The following is an 18567-nucleotide window of genomic DNA, read 5'->3' on the forward strand; positions in this document are numbered from 1 at the left end:
TTCTCCTAAGTCTCTCCAGGTCGGGTCAAACGCATGTCTACAGTTCCCTTAGTCTAACACACACACACACGCGCACACATTTCCCTTCCTCCCGGGTCTTCTACTAGACCTTATGGGACTTAGGTTCAGTACTTTAATTATTCATTACACATGCTACAACTATTAATCAGTTACGTTTCAGGGATGGATTCTTTATTCATTTACCTTTATTATATAATTCCCTTATCAATGGCAGAGCATCGTCTGCTTCTGGTGGCCCCATACTGGCCCAGGCGACCCTGGTTCAGGCTTCTCCTGTCCCTGTTGTCTGGGACATCTGGGCAACTTCCCCTGAGACCGGACCTGCTGTTTCAGGCCAGGGGAACTCTGGCATCTGAGGCTGCACCACCTCAGTCTGTGGGTTTGGCCACTGAATGGCACCAATGGTCCATGTTAGGACTACAGGAGGGTGTAATGAACACCATGCAGAGCGCGAGGGCACTGACTACAACCGCGGCATACCAGTTGTGCTGGCGGTTCTGCTCTTGGTGCACTGGTATTGAGGTGGTGCCCGAGTCATGCGGGGTGCAGTATGTCCTCCAATACCTGCAATCTCGCTTGGATGAGGGCTTAGCAGCCTCTACACTGTGGGTATTTGGGCACTATCTGCCTGCCATGTGGGGTGGCTGGACAAGGCCAGTGGGTCGCCATTTCTTGGTCTCCAGGTTTATAAAGGGGGTTCGTTGCCTGCGTCCAGCTAGGACCTGCTCAATGGCGAGCTGGGATGTGGTCTTGGCAGATTTGGCAAAGCCGCCTTTCAAACCATTGGAGTCTGCCTCCCTGAAACGCCTCTCTATGAAGATGCTTTTCTTGGTAGCTATTAATTCCATGAAGAGGGTGGGTGAGCTCCATGCTCTTTCGATAAGTTTTGAGTGCAACCGGATGGACCCCGGGGGGTTGACTATCTCTCCGCCCCAACCCTTGATTCCTCCCGACGGTTCTGTCATATCCTGTCTGTTTACAACCCCCCCAAATGTTCATTATGCATTTAGTACTGTACATAGGCTACCATATTTAATGAATGCATCATGTCTTCACATTCCATCTGTATTGCTGGGATTCATCTCATTGTATGACAATAATATGCACACCAGAGAATAATCAGTAATTTTCAAGTCACATTTGTTCAGTGGCAACAGCCTGTCCTTGTTATTATTTCCAGTGGAGGCTGCTGAGGGGACGATGGCTCATAATAATGGCTGGAAAGAAGCAAATGGAATGGCATGAAACACATGGAACCTGTGTGTGATGTATTTGTTACCATTCCACATATTCCGCTCCAGCCTTTACCACAAGCCCATTCTCCCCAATTAAGGTGCCACCAACCTCCTGTGTTTTAATTTAACCCTATCAGTCCCGAGACACCAGTAAAAATCGGCTTTTCGTTTCTGACTTTTATTTATCTGCATGTCCAGCCCTTATTTAGCCTCACAATTAAGTGTTTTACCATTTTCCTTTCAGGACAACCAGGGCTACAAGTAGAACACAAGTCAATTTGACATAAACAGTTGTATTCATGAGTTTTATTGACAAATGTCCAACAACAAAAAGTCAGCCAAAGCAAATACATGAATAAATGAATTTCTGTAAATGTTGTAACTACAGAAATCGTTTCCTCACTGGGAAATGAATATCCAACTAGTCAGTGACAACTGTGGAGTTTGGGACAGAAACTGTGAGCTTATTATAGACACTGTCATGGGATTTGTAGAAGAACCCCTTACCTTCTAACAACTCTTGAGCAAAACATGTTCATGTGTCTGTTTTTCATAGATGGCTTTTAAGTGTGTAGCTCAAACCATACAGACTCTAGATGTTTTTGTAAAAAGACCCGGGCCCCTTCAGGATCCGCCCTTGTCTCACAAACACCACTCTAGCTCAGACCCCTGTTAATCGCACAGACTAATGGTTGGTACGTACGGATACAGAATAAACAGACAAATCCAATGGCACAACCCATGTAGCTCGAACACACACACACACTGTTTGAAAGGGGTTAGAAGTCCAAAAAACGCCTGCGTTATGGTGGGACTCATTGGGTTAATGTAACTAAAACATTTAAATGTTTAGTTATATTTTATTCCACCTGTTATTACCCTAACAATGGTCTGTAAATCATCTCTTGAATATTTTCCTGGGATAAATGCTGTAATTAAAAACAAAACATCGCACCATTGTCTGTAGGCCTAATCGTGTGCTCTCTGGGGAAAAGAAAGTTTAAAGACATTGAGGAGTATTTCACTCAATGGTTGGAGATGGATACCCTTCTCAGCTGTGATGAAACTCAAATGTTAACATGTGATCCTATATAGGGCAAGGCACAGCATCTTACATGATATTATTTGCATGGCTGCATACCAAATGTCCTTTTATAGCAACAACAAGATTAGTTTAATGCTGCAGAAACATAGAAAACATTCTCTATTGCACTATAGACTGTAAAGGACTCTTTCCCTCTCCTATAATCTGATCAGAATGATGCATACATCCCAAGTCTCCTAGCAGCTTCCGACTTCTTGGGCCCTTTTCTTTGGGGGAACGGGTAGTGGTGATGGGGGCTAGAGGAGAGAAGAGGCGGCCGCTGCCCCCCAAAACTCAGTTGTCTGGACAAAACGGCTGGGGCTGAGAACTTCCGGGAGCCTGAACTGCTGTTACTGGCACTCAACTCTACAGAATGGATAGAAATAGAATCCCCCAAGACCTTCTCACTGGACGTCTCAGGAAAGTCTTCAGACAGCGAAGTAAAACTTGAATTACTGCCCGTGATTGTGGGGTTTGTATGTGGTGGTATAATGATGTTGGTCTGTCGGTGGATAGCCAAGGGTTTGCGCCATGGGGCTCTCTCCAAGTCCCCAACAAAGTCATTCTCAGACTCTAAGACCGACATCTTCCTCTCGTGTTTGCTCTTCATCTCCTGGTTGACTGGAACTACATTGACCAGAGATTGCCCACTGATTTCTGCTGCATCAGTTGATACTGTTAGGAAATAGAATGGAAATTTACAGACAGGTTTACACAGTCATCTGCAATCAACCTTCCAGCTCAATGGAAAAGTACTGTAACAAAAATATTACTTTTCTTCAAATGACCACATTTCCAGTATAGCTTAACTGCAGTATAACTGTATTTTGTTGCTCAAAGCAGGCTAGCAGGAAAAGCTTTTGTATGAAGAAACAAAAGTACCAAAGACTAATGCTGCCACGTGTCCATCCACAAGGACTCAAATTTATGTCATATAAATCAATTACTGCTACTTTGTTGCAACATGACCTTGAGGATGCACAATATTGTCTGCAATTTAACAACTTGTTGCCAGTACCAAAATGTTCAGACAACTGGGCCATGTTAAGTTACCAAACGTTCTCGAACGTTGCAAATAGAAATCCCATGAATAAAGCCGATGTGATTCTTTATTCTACATGTCAGATAGGCATGTAAGCGTCCTGCTGAACGCGCCCCCGGTTGGGTGCGTGCCAAGCTCTCGCAGCACTCTTCGAAAGCGATGTCTACCTTGTCTGAATAAAACCACCAGCGTCTGGCGCTTTTGTTTCTCTTTAGTCAAGTTGTACTGTTCCGTCAAAAGTGCAACATCCATCCTGGTTAGGTCCGCGACAATTTCGCTTTCGTCCGCTTCCTCGACCAAGTGATTCACGTCGCCGTTGTCTGTTTCACTACGGCTCCGGGATCTTATCTGTTCCCAGGAACACGTCGAATTGGAACAGCAGCACGACAACATCCTGTTTGCATTGATAACCAATTTGTATTTGTATTTCCCCAATCAAAGAAGGCACAGCTGATAGAATGATAAGTAGTTATCCACCTGCTGCCGGCAGTATAGCCTATACGGCACTGTCTACATCTCAGTAGGTGTAGTGTAGGCTAGTCTAAAGTGGTTCAAAAGTTTGAGTGATGTGCAAACAATTGAGGACAATTGAAGGTTGCCCTTTTCTTTTACAGTAGACCATGTAGGTTTATGTGTAGTTTTGGTGAAAGGTGAAAACTGCTTATGGTTATGATAGGCTAAAGTAAACTAGGCTACACAAACATCTTACATCTTCATACTATAGAATCCAGTAGTCTTTTATCTGTGGGCCTATCAATCAACATTGATTTTCATGTTCATATATTATGTTCTGGAAAAATGTGTTGAATGACCCAGTTACTTGGGCTGGCACTAACACAGTATATTGACACAGTGTTGTTGAAGTTGTGGGTGAGTCCTGCTTTGGAGGGGTGATTTAAATGGATGACGTGGTGGTAGGGACACATCTAGCAGGTGTACCTGCGCTGCAAAAAAACTCTGAAAATTAGCCCTTAGTTCAATGCTTAGTCTACTCGGGAGCCCAATGCTTAGGGCTCCTGAGTGGCACAGCGGTCTAAGGCACTGCATCTCAGTGCTAGAGGCATCACTACAGACCCTGGTTTGATTCCAGGCTGTATCACAACCGGACGTGACTGGGTGTCCCATAGGGCGGCGCACAATTGGTCCAGCGTCGTCAGGGTTTGGCCGGGGTTGGCCATTATTGTAAATAAGAATTTGTTCTTAAGTTACTTGCTTAGTTAAATACTCACACATCACTCCTTTGCCTGACACGTTCTCCTTACTAAAGCAGGGAGGCCTGTGTTTCAAAGATATCATTACCACAGTGATTTTCTATGCAAAACAGTCCCACTTCCATGAATTGTTTGTGGAGACCTGTGGATTTCCTGTTTCTGAAAAGTAAGCAATGAGCTGCTGATAACTCATGCAGCAAATAAAATAAAATTGATCTCTTGTCTCTTCCTGTCGGTCTGTCTGTAAATGTCCAAATACTAAAAGCTATGGGTGGAGCATCTGAAGCTAACTGAATGCAATCAAATCAAATTGTATTGGTCACACATACATATTTAGCAGGTGTAGCGAAATGCTTGTGGTTAGTTTAATAGTAAGTTTATGGTGCATTTATCCTACTTTTTGCAACAGACCTAATAGACAATAAGGAATATATATATATATATATATATATACTGAACAAAATATATATAAAAGCAACATGCAACAATTTCAACGATTTTACTGAGTTACAGTTCATATAAGGAAATCAGTCAATTGAAATAAATTCATTCATTAGGTCCTAATCTGACTGGGCAGGGGCACAGCCATTGGTGGGCCTGGGAGGGCATAGGCCCACCTACTTGGGAGCCAGGCCCACCCACAGGGAGCCAGGCCCAGCCAATCAGAATGAGTATTTCCCCACAAAAGAGCTTTATTACAGACAGAAATACTCCTCAGTTTCACCAGCTGTCTGTGTGGCTGGTCTCGGACGACCCTGCAGGTAAAGAAGCCAGATGTGGAGGTCCTGGGCTGGCGTGGTTACACGTGGTCTGCAGTTGTGAGGCCGGTTGGACATACTGCCAAATTCTCTAAAACGCTTATGGTAGAGAAATTAACATTAAATAATCTGGCAACAGCTTCGGTGGACATTTCTGCAGTCAGCATGCCAATTGCACGCTCCCTCAACTTGAGACATCTGTGGCATTGTGTTGTGTACCAAAACTGTACATTTTAGAGTGGCCTTTTATTGTCCCCAGCAGAAGGTGCACCTGTGTAATGATCATGCTATTTAATCTGCTTCTTGATATGCCACACCTGTCAAGTGGATGGATTATCTTGGCAAAGGAGAAATGTTCAGTAACAGGGATTTAAATACATCTGTGCACATACTTTGAGAGAAATAAACTTTTTGTGCATGTAGAACAATTCTGTGTTCTTTTATTTCAGCTCATGAAACATGGGACCAACACTTTACATGTTGCGTTTATATTTTTGTTCAGTATATAAAGAGACAGTATTTTTTGCTTGTCGTAAATGTTTATGACGTTTGTCATGAAGTATTCAAAAAGCCACTCACCAGAGCGTATTTGATTAAACAAAATGCAACGTAGGCAAGATATAGCTAGAAGAGTTTGAGTCTTTAACTGCAGCCTATATTGCATTTTTGGAGTGCGCTGCACCTTTAAACATGAACCCTGTGTGCACTGTTCAGAAACAGCGATACAGTGTTGCACTTCCAGTTTTAGGACGTAGAACTATGTGTTGACTACAATGGCTGCGTCCACCGACTCATTTTACCTGGGGTTTGATTTCAGCACTCAACAAGTAGGTTCAGATTATAATGCATGCTTTACGTCGTTCGGTTTGCAATATTGCCTATACGCAGACGCGTAGACTTTGTGTAACACGGAAGAAGAGAGAAAACGATGAATCAGCGGCTACAAATGAAGGCTCATCTGGAACATTTGACATAGCATAGGCCTACGGGAAGATAGCCTTTCAAATAGCCCATGTGTACCATGCTACATAAGCAATATTTAGTGGTTCTGGCATTCATTAATAAATTAAATGCGCGTAACATGTTTTCTCCTTTCATTCCACTGGACTTCGGACTTAGCCTAGCCAAACATTGAATTGCTTATTTCATAACATTTTGCCATTCTTCCTACTACATTGGCTGCAAAGCAGGCACTTCTGTTCCTGTATCCTACTGTAGTTCCTAAACTTACTCAACCCATTTCCCCAATGTGTTCAGCTGAAGGTGGTTGCTGTTGATGGGAACCTCAGTGTTGTCCACCAGGACAGTGTGCAGTTTGACAGTGAACTGCCAGAATTCGGGTAACACAAAATAAAAAAATACATTTCATAATGTGTAGGATGATATGTGTGCTGCCAACTGATAAATAGCTATGTCCTCTCGACTATAGCAGCACAATTCCAAGGCGGGCAAATCCTACACCCTTGATAGTAGGCTAGTCTACACAGTTTGGAATTAGTCCATGAAACTGACTTCTATCTTTTCATCTCCCCAGGACTCAGGGAGGGGTCCATATCCATGCAGACAGTCTGACTGTCACTTCTCCTGTGCTCATGTGGGTAAAGGTAGTCCACCATGAATACTTTACTACTTATTAGTGCACTGCACAGTGAATACTTCACTAGTACTCAGTAAAAGTACTAGTAGCTCAGTGGTCTGCTCACTCTCAAACCATTGCATAGCTGAAGTACTGAATTAACTTCCATCTAAGCTGTTATTCCGTTGAGTTCAAAGGTAGGGCCTACAGCAATAAAATTCCCCAAAGTGTTGTAACAAATGCATTACACTGCAAGGTTGATTAAACTAATATTATTAAACTGCAGTTAATTCTAATTTTGGGAAGATATCTCTCTTTGTAAGTAACTACTCACTGTTATCTTTTTTTAAATTATTTGACCAGGTAAGTTGACTGAGAACGCATTCTCATTTACAGCAACAACCTGGGGAATAGTTTCAGGGGAGATGAATGAGCCAATTGTAAGCTGGGGATGATTAGGTGGCGGTGATGGTATGAGGGCAAGATTGGGAATTTGGCCAGGACAAGGACACCAGGGTTAACACCCCTACTCTTACGATAAGTGCAATGGGATCTTTAATGACCTCAGAGAGTCAGGACACCTGTTTAACATCCCATCTGAAAGACAGCACCCTACACAGGGCAGTGTCCCCAATCACTGCCCTGGGGCATTGGGATATTTTTTAGACCAGAGGAAAGAATGCCTCCTACTGGCCCTCCAACACCACTTTCAGCAGCATCTGGTCTCCCATCCAAGGACTGACCAGGACCAACCCTGCTTAGCTTCAGAAGCAAGCCAGCAGTAGGATGCAGGGTGGTCTTCAGCAGAAATACACAACACTTTGAATCAATAGTCACCAAGATCAGATTCAAGAGCAATCTATGCGTAATAAGGATGCCATTGGCAGAGCTGAGCATGTTTTAGTCCTGTGATTTTTAACTGAGCAATTCCATGGTGATTTCCCAGGCACTTGACCTGATCCTTGGCAAGATGAAGAATGCAGGATTTGACTTCTCGCGTGTGAAAGCTCTATCTGGGAGTGGCCAGGTGTGTGGACTATTACTAGTACTCTATTATAGTGCTCCATTGTGTATTTTGAATACAGTCAGGCATTACATGTATTGTATTTCATCATTGCCTTGTTTTTACAGCAACATGGCAGTGTGTATTGGAGGAAAGGGACCAACCAAGTTCTCAGGGATCTCCATCCAGGAAAAAGTTTGCATGAACTTCTGAAGGTAGGTGGTCCCATACATGGCAGTAGCAGGGAGAGATTCTATACTCTCTGGTTGTCCTTTATGTTTATTACTACAGCAGAGTAGAGTGCATGTTTGCTAGTGACATGCCAGATAAAACAATTATCTCCCATTTTTGATAGTCAACTTCATCGTCCCATCAAATCAAATGTATTTATAAAGCCCTTCTAACATCAGCTGATATCTCAAAGTGCTGTACAGAAACCCAGCCTAAAACCCCAAACAGCAAGCGATGCAGGTGTAGAAGCATTTAATTTTTCACATACAGTTCAGTATCAGCAACAAGCACAAATGACATGCACCACTTGATTTGAAATACAGTGCCCTGTTTTTGGCAAATGTCAAATAGGCGGTGTCCGCCTGGTTAAAAGTTAATACATTACCTTCCTTGTGTGGGGGAGGAAAAAAACACATTTGCCACATCCTTTGATACATTGCAGGCACAGCCAACCCTATAGCCCAATGTTTGTTCATTAATCCAACAGTACAATCAAACCCTGAGGATTATTCAGTTAATACTAAGCTGAAGGGCCTCCTTTTTACATCAGTGAGTTTGCAAGTCTAAAAGGACCATGAGAAGGCGTTTCTATGAACATTTTGTCTCAAACCTGGTTCTCTTCCAAATTTGTTCTTGTCTTTGAATGCCTTGATATATATTTTGAGAGTATTACAGTAGTTAGTTGATTAGTAGTTGTTTTGATTCATTCAAACACTTTGTTTATTGAATACATTTTAGTTGTGCATGTTCCACTTCTATTAAGTGATTCCATGGATTGCAATAAATAAGCTAGTTTCTTGTCATCTGATTTCTCAGTTTGTATATTGATACATTATGCCTGTACTTGTGCCAACAGGGTGGTTTTGCAGTGTCAGATAGTCCAGTGTGGATGGACTCCAGCACTACAGAGCAGTGTCAGTACCTGGAGACAGCAATAGGTGGCGCTCAGAGAGTTGCAGACATCACAGGCTCCCGGGCCTATGAGGTGAGGAAGACTCAGTTTCCTTGACTGGATGGATTTGATGGATTGACTTAATTGACACTTACTTTACTCATTGTTTTACAAGTAACTTCAATCATTCATGTCTCCAAGTGATATGGACACAGGTAACACCTGTACACGTATGTGGGGGATCCAATATTTACTAAAGGCGCTGACCTTTTTTATCAATTCTATAACATTACCTTTCAGCGTTTCACTGGAAATCAGATCGCCAAGATTTACAAGGCCCAACCAGAGAAGTACGAGGACACAGAGGTGAGGTGACATGTCGTGCCCATTTTACTTGCCTGCTATCACCATTCCCCATTGTCTTATGTTAAATCCAATGATTTATATGCTCCATTGGTAAACTACTCTAGGTCGCATATCTGTGTGAATTCAATAAATGAAGGTAAATAGGGCTCTAAAAATGCCAGATAATTCTGCTCTCTTTGTGGAACATATTCTGTGTTGATTTAGTAGGAAAGATCAATAGAATTTCACTAGTTCTGTAATTGTCTGAAATATTTCCCCCTTCTTTTTTTGCTCTTCACTTCAGAGAATCTCATTGGTAAGCAGCTTTGCTGCCTCTCTCTTCCTGGGCAGCTATGCAGCTATTGATTACAGTGACGGTAAGGTACTGATGATAATGGTTAATGATGATTTTGTTATCGGTAGCACTTTATTGAATGGTACAGAAATTACTACACAATAGTAAGCTATGTTTCACTTTTTTGTTTCACTTTGGGATTTATTAAAACAAATGAGTACTGCATGTACAATTTGTTATCAGTTTAGTTACCACTTAGCACAAGAATGTACCTATTGGTAGCACATCATTTCATTGTAAATACTAGTGCAAACATTACCCTAAAATAAAGTTATCCTGCATTATAACATGTTATAATATAACATTTAAGTACAACTACTATGGAACAAATACCTTGGGAGTGAAGATCCTTCTTAAACAGTTTTATCTCAATCTCTTCCTTCAAAGACTCAATCATGGACACTCTTACTGACAGTTGTGGCTGCTTTGCGTGATGTATTGCTGTCACTACCTTCTTGCACTTTGTGCTGTTATCTGTGCCCAATAATGTTTGTACCATGTTGTGCTGCTGTCATGTTGTGTTGCTGCCATGCTGTGTTGTCATGTGTTGCTGCCTTGCTATGCTGTTGTCTTAGATCTCTCTTTATGTAGTGTTCTGTTGTCTCTTGTCGTGATGTGTGTTTTGTCCTATTTTTTAAATATATTTTCTTCTTTATTTAAATCCCAGCCCCTGTCCCCGCACGAGGCCTTTTGCCTTTTGGTAGGCTGTTATTGTAAATAACAATTTGTTCTTAACTGACTTGCCTAGTTAAATAAAGGTTAAATACAAAAATAAACAAATCCTTAAAGAGTTAGCTGTTTCAGACCATATTACTTTACCCCAGCATGCTTGAAACATCACTTACTATGGGAACACAGTGGGTTAACTCTCCAAGTTGGCTCGAACTTATCTCTGACACTTATTTCATTACAATGTTTTTACCTGGCAGAACCATTCTTTTAAGGTCTGCTGGATAACATTCATCATTGTGTTTGTGCAATAAGGTCGCCAAGGGATTTTTCTCCATCTGTTATCAGCAGCACTGAAACCAGGTTGACATTGTAATCAAGTCATGTAGCCTGTTTTTCACCTGAATTTCGTTACAATATACAACAGGGCAATATGAGGGAAATGTCTTGTTTATCATACAGGAAGATTACAGTAGTTGTGACAATTTGCACATGACATTCTAGTCTATCAGCACAACGATATCTGGCATATACGTAGAAGTATACCACAGTGCTGTGATAACATGCATTACAGTTTATGAATAACATAAATTCAGATTAGTGAGATTGGATTTAGTTAATAAAAACATTTATAATAAGACAATTTCAATGTTTATAAATGTATAGAAATAATGAAATACTTATGCATAGAAAGTGTATTAATAGTTTATTCATGATTTTTAATAAAAGTCATTATTAAGGGTTACCCAAACATTTGTTACACTCGGTTCCGTGATCCGCATTCTAATAAAATTGACTTCCATTGAGGTGCACTGTATATTCTATGTTCTTTGGAAAGGCTTGATCAGTCGTTCTGATTCGTGACATGTTCATTCTTCTCCTTTATTAAGGTTCAGGGATGAATTTGATGGACATATTCAGCAAACAGTGGGCAGACTCCTGTCTTGAGGCTACTGCTCCTCACCTGGAGGAGAGGCTGGGAGCCCTTGTGCATTCTTCAGCTGTCTTGGTGAGATACCCCTATATGCATTATCATGGTTCTTGACCATGTGTTGATATTTTTTGTCTATTCTCCTGGCTGGGCAACTGATAAGGAATGCAAATCAACTTTTGACTTTTGAATGGGCTGTGATTTCATCTCACGTGGAAGGTTGTTTTACATTTTCATTGTAAAATAAGTACGTTTTTGGTGAATTCCTCAGTTGCAAGTCCTTGGGTCAGGTCATGTAGGCTACATAATATCCATCGTATCACCTCATATTCAAATGTTTGTATTTAAATAGTTGTAGGTCAGCCTGAGGGCTCCGGCAATAATTGGATAAAGAACTGGGGCCATCAAGGCTTTCGTCCCAGCTCCACCTGTTTGTCTTTGGATCCTCGTAACACTTAAACTGCCGGGCCTCACTACCCCCGTACTATGCCAATGAACAGCCATTTTGTCTGCAACATTCTAACAGTCTAATAAATTAATTTCATATATACTATCGGAAAACGTATCCTTTGGTTGTGTTTATAAAGGTCTTGGGTAACATTAGAATACACTTTTTTTGTTAATTCTATGAACAAAAGTATTTTCCTTAGTTTATGTTACTGTAGGCGATCTGCTACTGCATGCTCACGTGTGGAGGGCACAGAAACCGAGGTTGTTCTTAGACAAATATATATTTTTTTTTAAATAAGAGCTAATCTCCAATTTTGAGAGTTATTTGGCAAAGCTACGTGTTTTGGAAACCTCAATCTATCTGAAACTACCTTACCGTGAAATGCTTACTTACAAACTAAAGTAAAAAATAAAAAGTAATACAATAACAAAGGCTATATACAAGGGGTACAGGTTAGTCTAGATAATTTGTACATGGAGGTAGGGGTGAAGTGACTATGCATAGATAATAAACAGTGAGTAGCAGCAGTGTACAAAACAAATGGGGGGGTTGTCACTGTAAATAGTCCGGTGGCCATTTGATTAATTGTTCAGCAGTCTTATGGCTTGGGGGCAGAAGCTGTTAAGGAGACTTTTGGTACTAGACTTGGCGCTCCGGTATCGCTTGCCGTGCGGTAGCAGAGAAAACAGTCTATGACTTGGGTGACTGGAGTCTGACAATTTTTGGGGCTTTCCTCTGACACCGCCTAGTATATAGGTCCTGGATGGCAGGAAGCTTGGCCCCAGTGATGTACTGACATAGTAGAGACATAATCCAGATTTTATTTATGCAGTTAAATACAAGTAAGGCATGTGATGTATCAGAAATTGTGTAATATAATTGTCAACCTAAAATATTGTCATATAATTATAAATACAGTTTATGGTTTTATACACTTTCTGTATATATAGCCTTAAAATATATGTAAACAGACCATAAATGTTTGGGAAAGTTAGTGCTATTATATGATACAATATCAGTAGTTTTACAACTTGTCTACAGTAAGTCCTATCATCAACTGATTTTAGCCAATGTGTGGCTGTGGATTGAGTGCATTGTTTGAATGGAATGTTGGCATATTGGCATTTAATTTGAAAAATTAACAGAATCATTGCTCTAAAACTGGTGGCTGGCTAGCTAACAAACATAGATGTGGTAAAATCGAACTCGACCAAAACAATGGAATTGCCATGGAAACGCGTGGGGGAAAGGGCCGTGGGGGTAAGATCCCGAGTCTCCTCATTGCCATCCATCAAAACTATTGTTTATATGTGTATTTCATGTTGAGGTAAAAATCGGAGTATAATGCTTGTATGGATGTCAACCCCAACACATGTTCATGTCATCGTTGCCAATCAACTGCATTACAGTTAAAAACAAATTTGACTACCACCAGCGATTTCTTTATGCTAGTTATGCTAACCAGTTTATGCGCGCGGGAGTTAGCATTTAGCAGTCACTTCTTCAAAACTTGAAAAGGGACAACTTCTACATGTTATGCAGCGAAAACAGCCAAATATATCAAAATCGGACTTAAGTAATCAATACATAAATCATGATGGAGTTGACGAATATCTACTTTGTTAGATCAGATTTCTTGAATGTGTGCCAATCTGGTCAATGGAACGTCTGCGTTTACCGCATCTATACCTTGCAGATAAATGTGTGACCTTTATCCCACCTTACATGGTTCATGTCTATTCTAGTTATTTAGGAAAAGTCAAGGACTGATTGCTTTGCACAATATCCATAGGAAACGCTGATGTGACTGCTAAAGCTAACATTGGACTGTTCACATCTCTTTATTCCTCATCCTCTTCTATAAACCCTAACCTCACCTGGTTCCCCTCCACAGGGCCTCCTCTCTCCTTACCATGTCTCTCGTTATGGCTTCCCAGAGGACTGCAAAGTGGTGGCATTCACTGGGGATAACCCAGGTAAGAGCTTTATCATGCTCTGATGCTGTCTTTGTCAGGGGCCTCTGTTTTCTATTTTCCGTCATCTGGCCACTGGGTGGCAGTAGCACTGTACTGACTGCATTGATCTGCTCCAGTGATCCTCCTCCGCTCCTCCTATCCTACACATGGATGTTGTGCAGATTCTAATGAGTGTTTGGCGGCGGTGGTCACATGTTCGCCCTCCTCCCAGGCAGCTTGATATAAACCTGATGAACGGAGAGAAGAGCTGGCCCCTCGCCAAGCAAGCGGCACTGGTTTAAAGGGATAGTTTGGGATTTTGGCAATGAAGTTCTTTATATATTTCCCCAGAGTCAGATGAACTCGTGGATACAATGTTTTATGTCTCTGCGTCCAGTATGAAGGAAGTTAGAGTTTTTCCGAGCCAATGCTAACTAGTTTAGCACAATGACTGAACATTTTTGGGTACAGCTCATTGCCAAAATCCCAAACTATGCATTTAAGACTATCGCCATGCGACTTGTGCCGTGTGCTGCCCGTGTCTGTAGACTAGAGGTGGTGACTCTGCTTTTTCAATTAAATGCCGCGTAAACACTGAAACAAGCCTAGACCGCTCTCCTCTCTGCTAGTCCGCTCAGCAGTCATCTGCATAAAAGGGGCTTTACGACCAATTAAAAGGCGGGCGACGCCCAGACGGTGGTTGTGTGAGGGAGTCTGGCACAGTCGGTTGAGATTTAGCTCTTTCAGCACAGCTCGGTTTGAGCAGCCAAACAATAGCCAATGGACTAATTGATACCGTTTTGAAATTGCCTGGATATAATTAAATATTATCCATGGTGTGATATAGTAGATGAAGGGGAGGCAGGATACATAAGGAGTTGGTTATGAATGCCTAGACTAGACAGTGAGATGGCTGTCCTCGTATTTATACTAGTTGATCATTGTAAGAATTGATTAGGCTAGTTGATCAATGCAGGGGCTTATGCTAAGATTTGAAGAGCCATGGTGCATTCAGTAATTTAATTCAAATTGTTTGTTGATTGATATGTAGATAAGAGTATCATTAATAGTTATCATGTATGCAAAAAACTCACTTGAATGAATTTTCTGAGATGTGAAGGGACAGAAGTATCGAGGCAAACTACATGTCCATGACCGCTGTGTCTTGCCTAAACAAGCCCTCATATTTTCATCCAGATTTGAGAATGATTTAGTAGCTCAGGAAGGTATATGGATTGTATTTATTCTACACACTAATACATAAAGATGTCAACTTATCAATATATTTATACTACTACATTCCAATAAATCATCGCAGCAAACCATTTTTTAAGGTCAATGACAGATATGAAATTCTCAAAATTATTCCTAAGCTTCAGACTTGAACGCCGGTGAAGAATTGAAATGAGAATCCAGTCCGAGGGCCATTTTTCTCGGGACTGTCGTCCTTTCAGGGGCCTGCGTGTGTATGCGTCACAGCATGGGAAAGATTGATTTAACACTCTATGCAAGGTCACCAAGAAATCCAATAGACTGGAATTAATAAATCTTTCCACCAGGTCCGCCCTCTGAAGCCCCCAAAATTAAAACATGTAAAAGATCTGCCCAGCAACTCCCAACTCAACAGCAGAATTTGGGACTTGTTATGGGCCATACCTGTATACCTCGTTATGGGCCATACCTGTATACCTCGTTATGGACCATACCTGTATACCTCGTTATGGGCCATACCTGTATACCTCGTTATGGGCCATACCTGTATACCTCGTTATGGGCCATACCTGTATACCTCGTTATGGGCCGTACCTGTATACCTTGTTATGGGCCGTACCTGTATACCTTGTTATGGGCCATACCTGTATACCTTGTTGTCCATACAGAACAATGACAATATACAGTATATACACCCCATAGGATAACCCTTTTTGGTTCAAGGTAGAACTCTTTTGGGTTCCATGTAGAACCCTCTGTCGAAAGGGTTCTACATGGAACCCAAAAGAGGTTCTACCTGCAACCAAAAGGGTTTTACATGGAACCAAAAGGGGTTCTTAAGGGTTTTCCCATGGGGACAGCCAATGAACCCTTTTTGGTTTCAGATTGCACCTTTTTTTCTAAGAGTGTACCTTAGGTCACAGTCTGCGGATGGAATTGAAATTAAACGTCTCAATACGGTACTGCATGTTCAGTGACTCAAGTAGATCTGAGAGAATCTATGTTGTGTCTATGTTGTGCAGACGCATCCCATTTTAAAGGACAAAGGCAAGAGAGATGAATGGAACGTGGGCTAAAGGGAACTAGACTTTCTTACTGGCTTTCAATCTTCAATTAGTGTGTTTCAAGTCTGAATGCTGTTTTCATTTCTTATTCCAGGGTCCCTGGCTGGGATGAGGTTACAGGAAGGAGACATAGCCGTAAGACCTTTCATCTTTCTTTCTGCTCAAGCACAATACATCATATCATAGCCAATTAAAGGGTATAGGGCTCAAATGCTATCAAGTTGCATTTCAGTGCTTAAAGAGGTACAGAACTCTTGCTTCTGAGGCTACTCAGAAATGACCTCATTGGACACAAGGGCATACCTCCCCAGACCCATGAGCAAGGATGTTGTCGTTTTAGGAGATAAGAAATTGATTAATATTATTGAGGTGAACAATTTGCAACTAAGCTTCCATACAGCCTCTTTAGCTGCAGCAGTAGAGTAGTAAGGTGCAAGGAAGCCATGTTAAGGACCACATGGAGGTTTCATGGCATTAAATCATTCATGCCAAGAGGTCCGCCATTGTCCGACGAGGAGCAATATCAAGCTGTTTTCATCATCAAACGGAACACTTGGTAGAATGAACGCATTAAACGCATTACAGCGCTCGCTTTGAACTTCACCTAAATGAGGGAATCACACATTTTTCGAGATGCGCTTTGACTACCGGCTTTGAAATCACTTCAGAAACCTACAACCAAATATAATTCACTTACTCTAATCAGATTTTGTTTTGCATGTCTTCACTTAAAGGCTCATTGCAGTCAAAAATGTGATTTCCTGTGTTTTATATATATTTCCACACTAAGAGTTTGTAATAATACTGTAGAATTGTGAAAATGATGATAATGCCATTTTAGTGTAAAAGCAGTTTGAAAAGACCAACTGAAATTTCTGCCATTTTTAGTGCGATGGAGTTTTGGCCTGTCTGGTGACATCACCAGGTGGTAAATTAGTTAATAGATAATAAGAAAAGTTCAACCAAAGTTCCAATCCTCTGCTAATAACAGCTAGTTTTCCATTTTTCTCTCCCAACTCAGATCACTCCCAGACAGTCCTAGCAAAATTCTTGCTTGAGAAATAGCTCTTTGCTAAGAAGCAACCCACTGGGCAAAAACTGGTTGAATCAACGTTGTTTCCACATCATTTAAACCAAAAAATGTAATGTGATGACGTTGAATCCATGTGGAAAACTGATTGGATTTGAAAAAGTAATCAACGTCATAGCCGCGGGAAGTAGGGGTGCTGAGGTTGCTGCAGCACCCCCTGATAAATCACAATGGAGAAAAAAAAGAAATTATTGTAATTTAGTTTTTACCAAATTATTGCACTTGCCATTTAAAGATGCATTATGCAGAAATCGCTCTGCCATTTGCTGGTTGCAAATTGTTTTATAGTTCGCCTAATTTCAGTTTATGTGACAAAACAAGCAAGTATAGTGTAGAGAATCATTGTACCATCTAAACCGCTGTGAAAAATTATTTCCCAAAATATTGTATTTTAGTGTTCAAAACCGAAAGTAAAAGATGCAAAAACAAAACTTAAGCACTGGAATCATAGAAATAGTGCACATAGAACAGATTAGACTTCTTAGACTTGCTTTCATTGACAGATCTATAACCCACATATTATTTGGGGTGGCAGAGTAGCCTAGTGGTTAGAGCATTGGACTAGTAACTGAAAGGTTGCAAGTTCAAATCCCCGAGCTGACAAGGTACAAATCTGTCGTTATGCCCCTGAACAAGGCAGTTAACCCACTGTTCCTAGGCTGTCATTGAAAATAAGAATTTGTTCTTAACTGACCTGCCTAGTAAAATATGTGAACTTGGTTTGTTTGCCAAAAAAGTTACATATTGCAGCATTAATACTCCTGTATGATGAAGAGAGCAGGGAGAAATGTCTCCCCCCCAAAAAAACATCTTCCCGTGGTCATAAACAGCGTAAGGGAATTTTGTATTTTGTTTACCCAACTTTTAACATAAATCCCCCCTATCCCTTTTGCCCTGGACTCTACAAGGTTGATTCCAATTCTTCCCACAGTTGTGTCAAGTTGGCTGGATGTCCTTTGTGTGGTGTGCAATTCTTGATACACATGAGAAACTGTTGAGTGACACATTCACATTCACTGAATGGCACACATAAACACTACATGTCCCAATTGTCTCAAGGCTTAAAAATGAAAGGATTTTCTTTTGCAATTTAGCACAAAACAAAAGCACACAAAAAAATAACCAAAAAACACAGCTGCAAGACATGAAATGAAGTATTGCTTAAGCAAGACATGGGACAAGAATAGAGCAACAGTGACAGTTACAACAACAGTAAGCATTCCTAGTCAATGTTCACAATCAGTCTCTGTCCAGATGGTCCAGAAACAGACCCCAAACCTTGAGAAATCTGTTGGAGGAGTTAGTCCTGAAAAAACTCATATTTTACAAGTTAATGGTCTTAATCATTTCTGCTAACCATCTATGGAAGCGAGGTTGGGTGGGTGACTTCCATTCTGTGAGGATCATTTTTTTTGCCGCCACCATTCCAAACATCAGAGCCT

General features: G+C 41.1%; 2 protein-coding genes across 6 annotated transcripts in view; one reads left to right on the forward strand and one right to left on the reverse strand.

Moving 5' to 3' along the window:
- Positions 1–1547: 1547 nt before the first annotated feature.
- LOC106590352 (uncharacterized) lies at positions 1548–3905 on the reverse strand. The gene is made up of 2 exons (XM_014181289.2): positions 3550–3905; positions 1548–3015 (listed from the first exon to the last, which is right to left on the reverse strand). The coding sequence occupies exons 1-2, from the start codon at positions 3773–3775 to the stop codon at positions 2510–2512; spliced, it is 732 nt and encodes a 243-aa protein (XP_014036764.1). The 5' UTR covers positions 3776–3905; the 3' UTR covers positions 1548–2509.
- A 2068-nt stretch (positions 3906–5973) lies between these two features.
- Positions 5974–18567, forward strand: part of xylb (xylulokinase homolog (H. influenzae)) — a 75364-nt gene continuing 62770 nt past the window's right edge. For 3 of the 5 annotated variants that reach the window (XM_014181344.2, XM_045710603.1, XM_014181345.2), the window contains exons 1-11: positions 5974–6178; positions 6609–6691; positions 6886–6955; positions 7874–7954; positions 8059–8145; positions 9018–9146; positions 9354–9419; positions 9703–9775; positions 11313–11431; positions 13699–13780; positions 16130–16170. In XM_014181344.2, the coding sequence (XP_014036819.1) occupies positions 6125–6178; positions 6609–6691; positions 6886–6955; positions 7874–7954; positions 8059–8145; positions 9018–9146; positions 9354–9419; positions 9703–9775; positions 11313–11431; positions 13699–13780; positions 16130–16170 (885 nt within the window). In that variant the 5' untranslated portion in view covers positions 5974–6124. The remainder of the gene's footprint in view (positions 6179–6608; positions 6692–6885; positions 6956–7873; positions 7955–8058; positions 8146–9017; positions 9147–9353; positions 9420–9702; positions 9776–11312; positions 11432–13698; positions 13781–16129; positions 16171–18567) is intronic. The other 2 variants (XM_014181342.2, XM_014181343.2) reach the window with 2 other exon arrangements.

This window comes from Salmo salar, chromosome ssa29 (genome assembly GCF_905237065.1).
Source record: "Salmo salar chromosome ssa29, Ssal_v3.1, whole genome shotgun sequence".
NCBI classification, from domain to species: domain Eukaryota; kingdom Metazoa; phylum Chordata; class Actinopteri; order Salmoniformes; family Salmonidae; genus Salmo; species Salmo salar.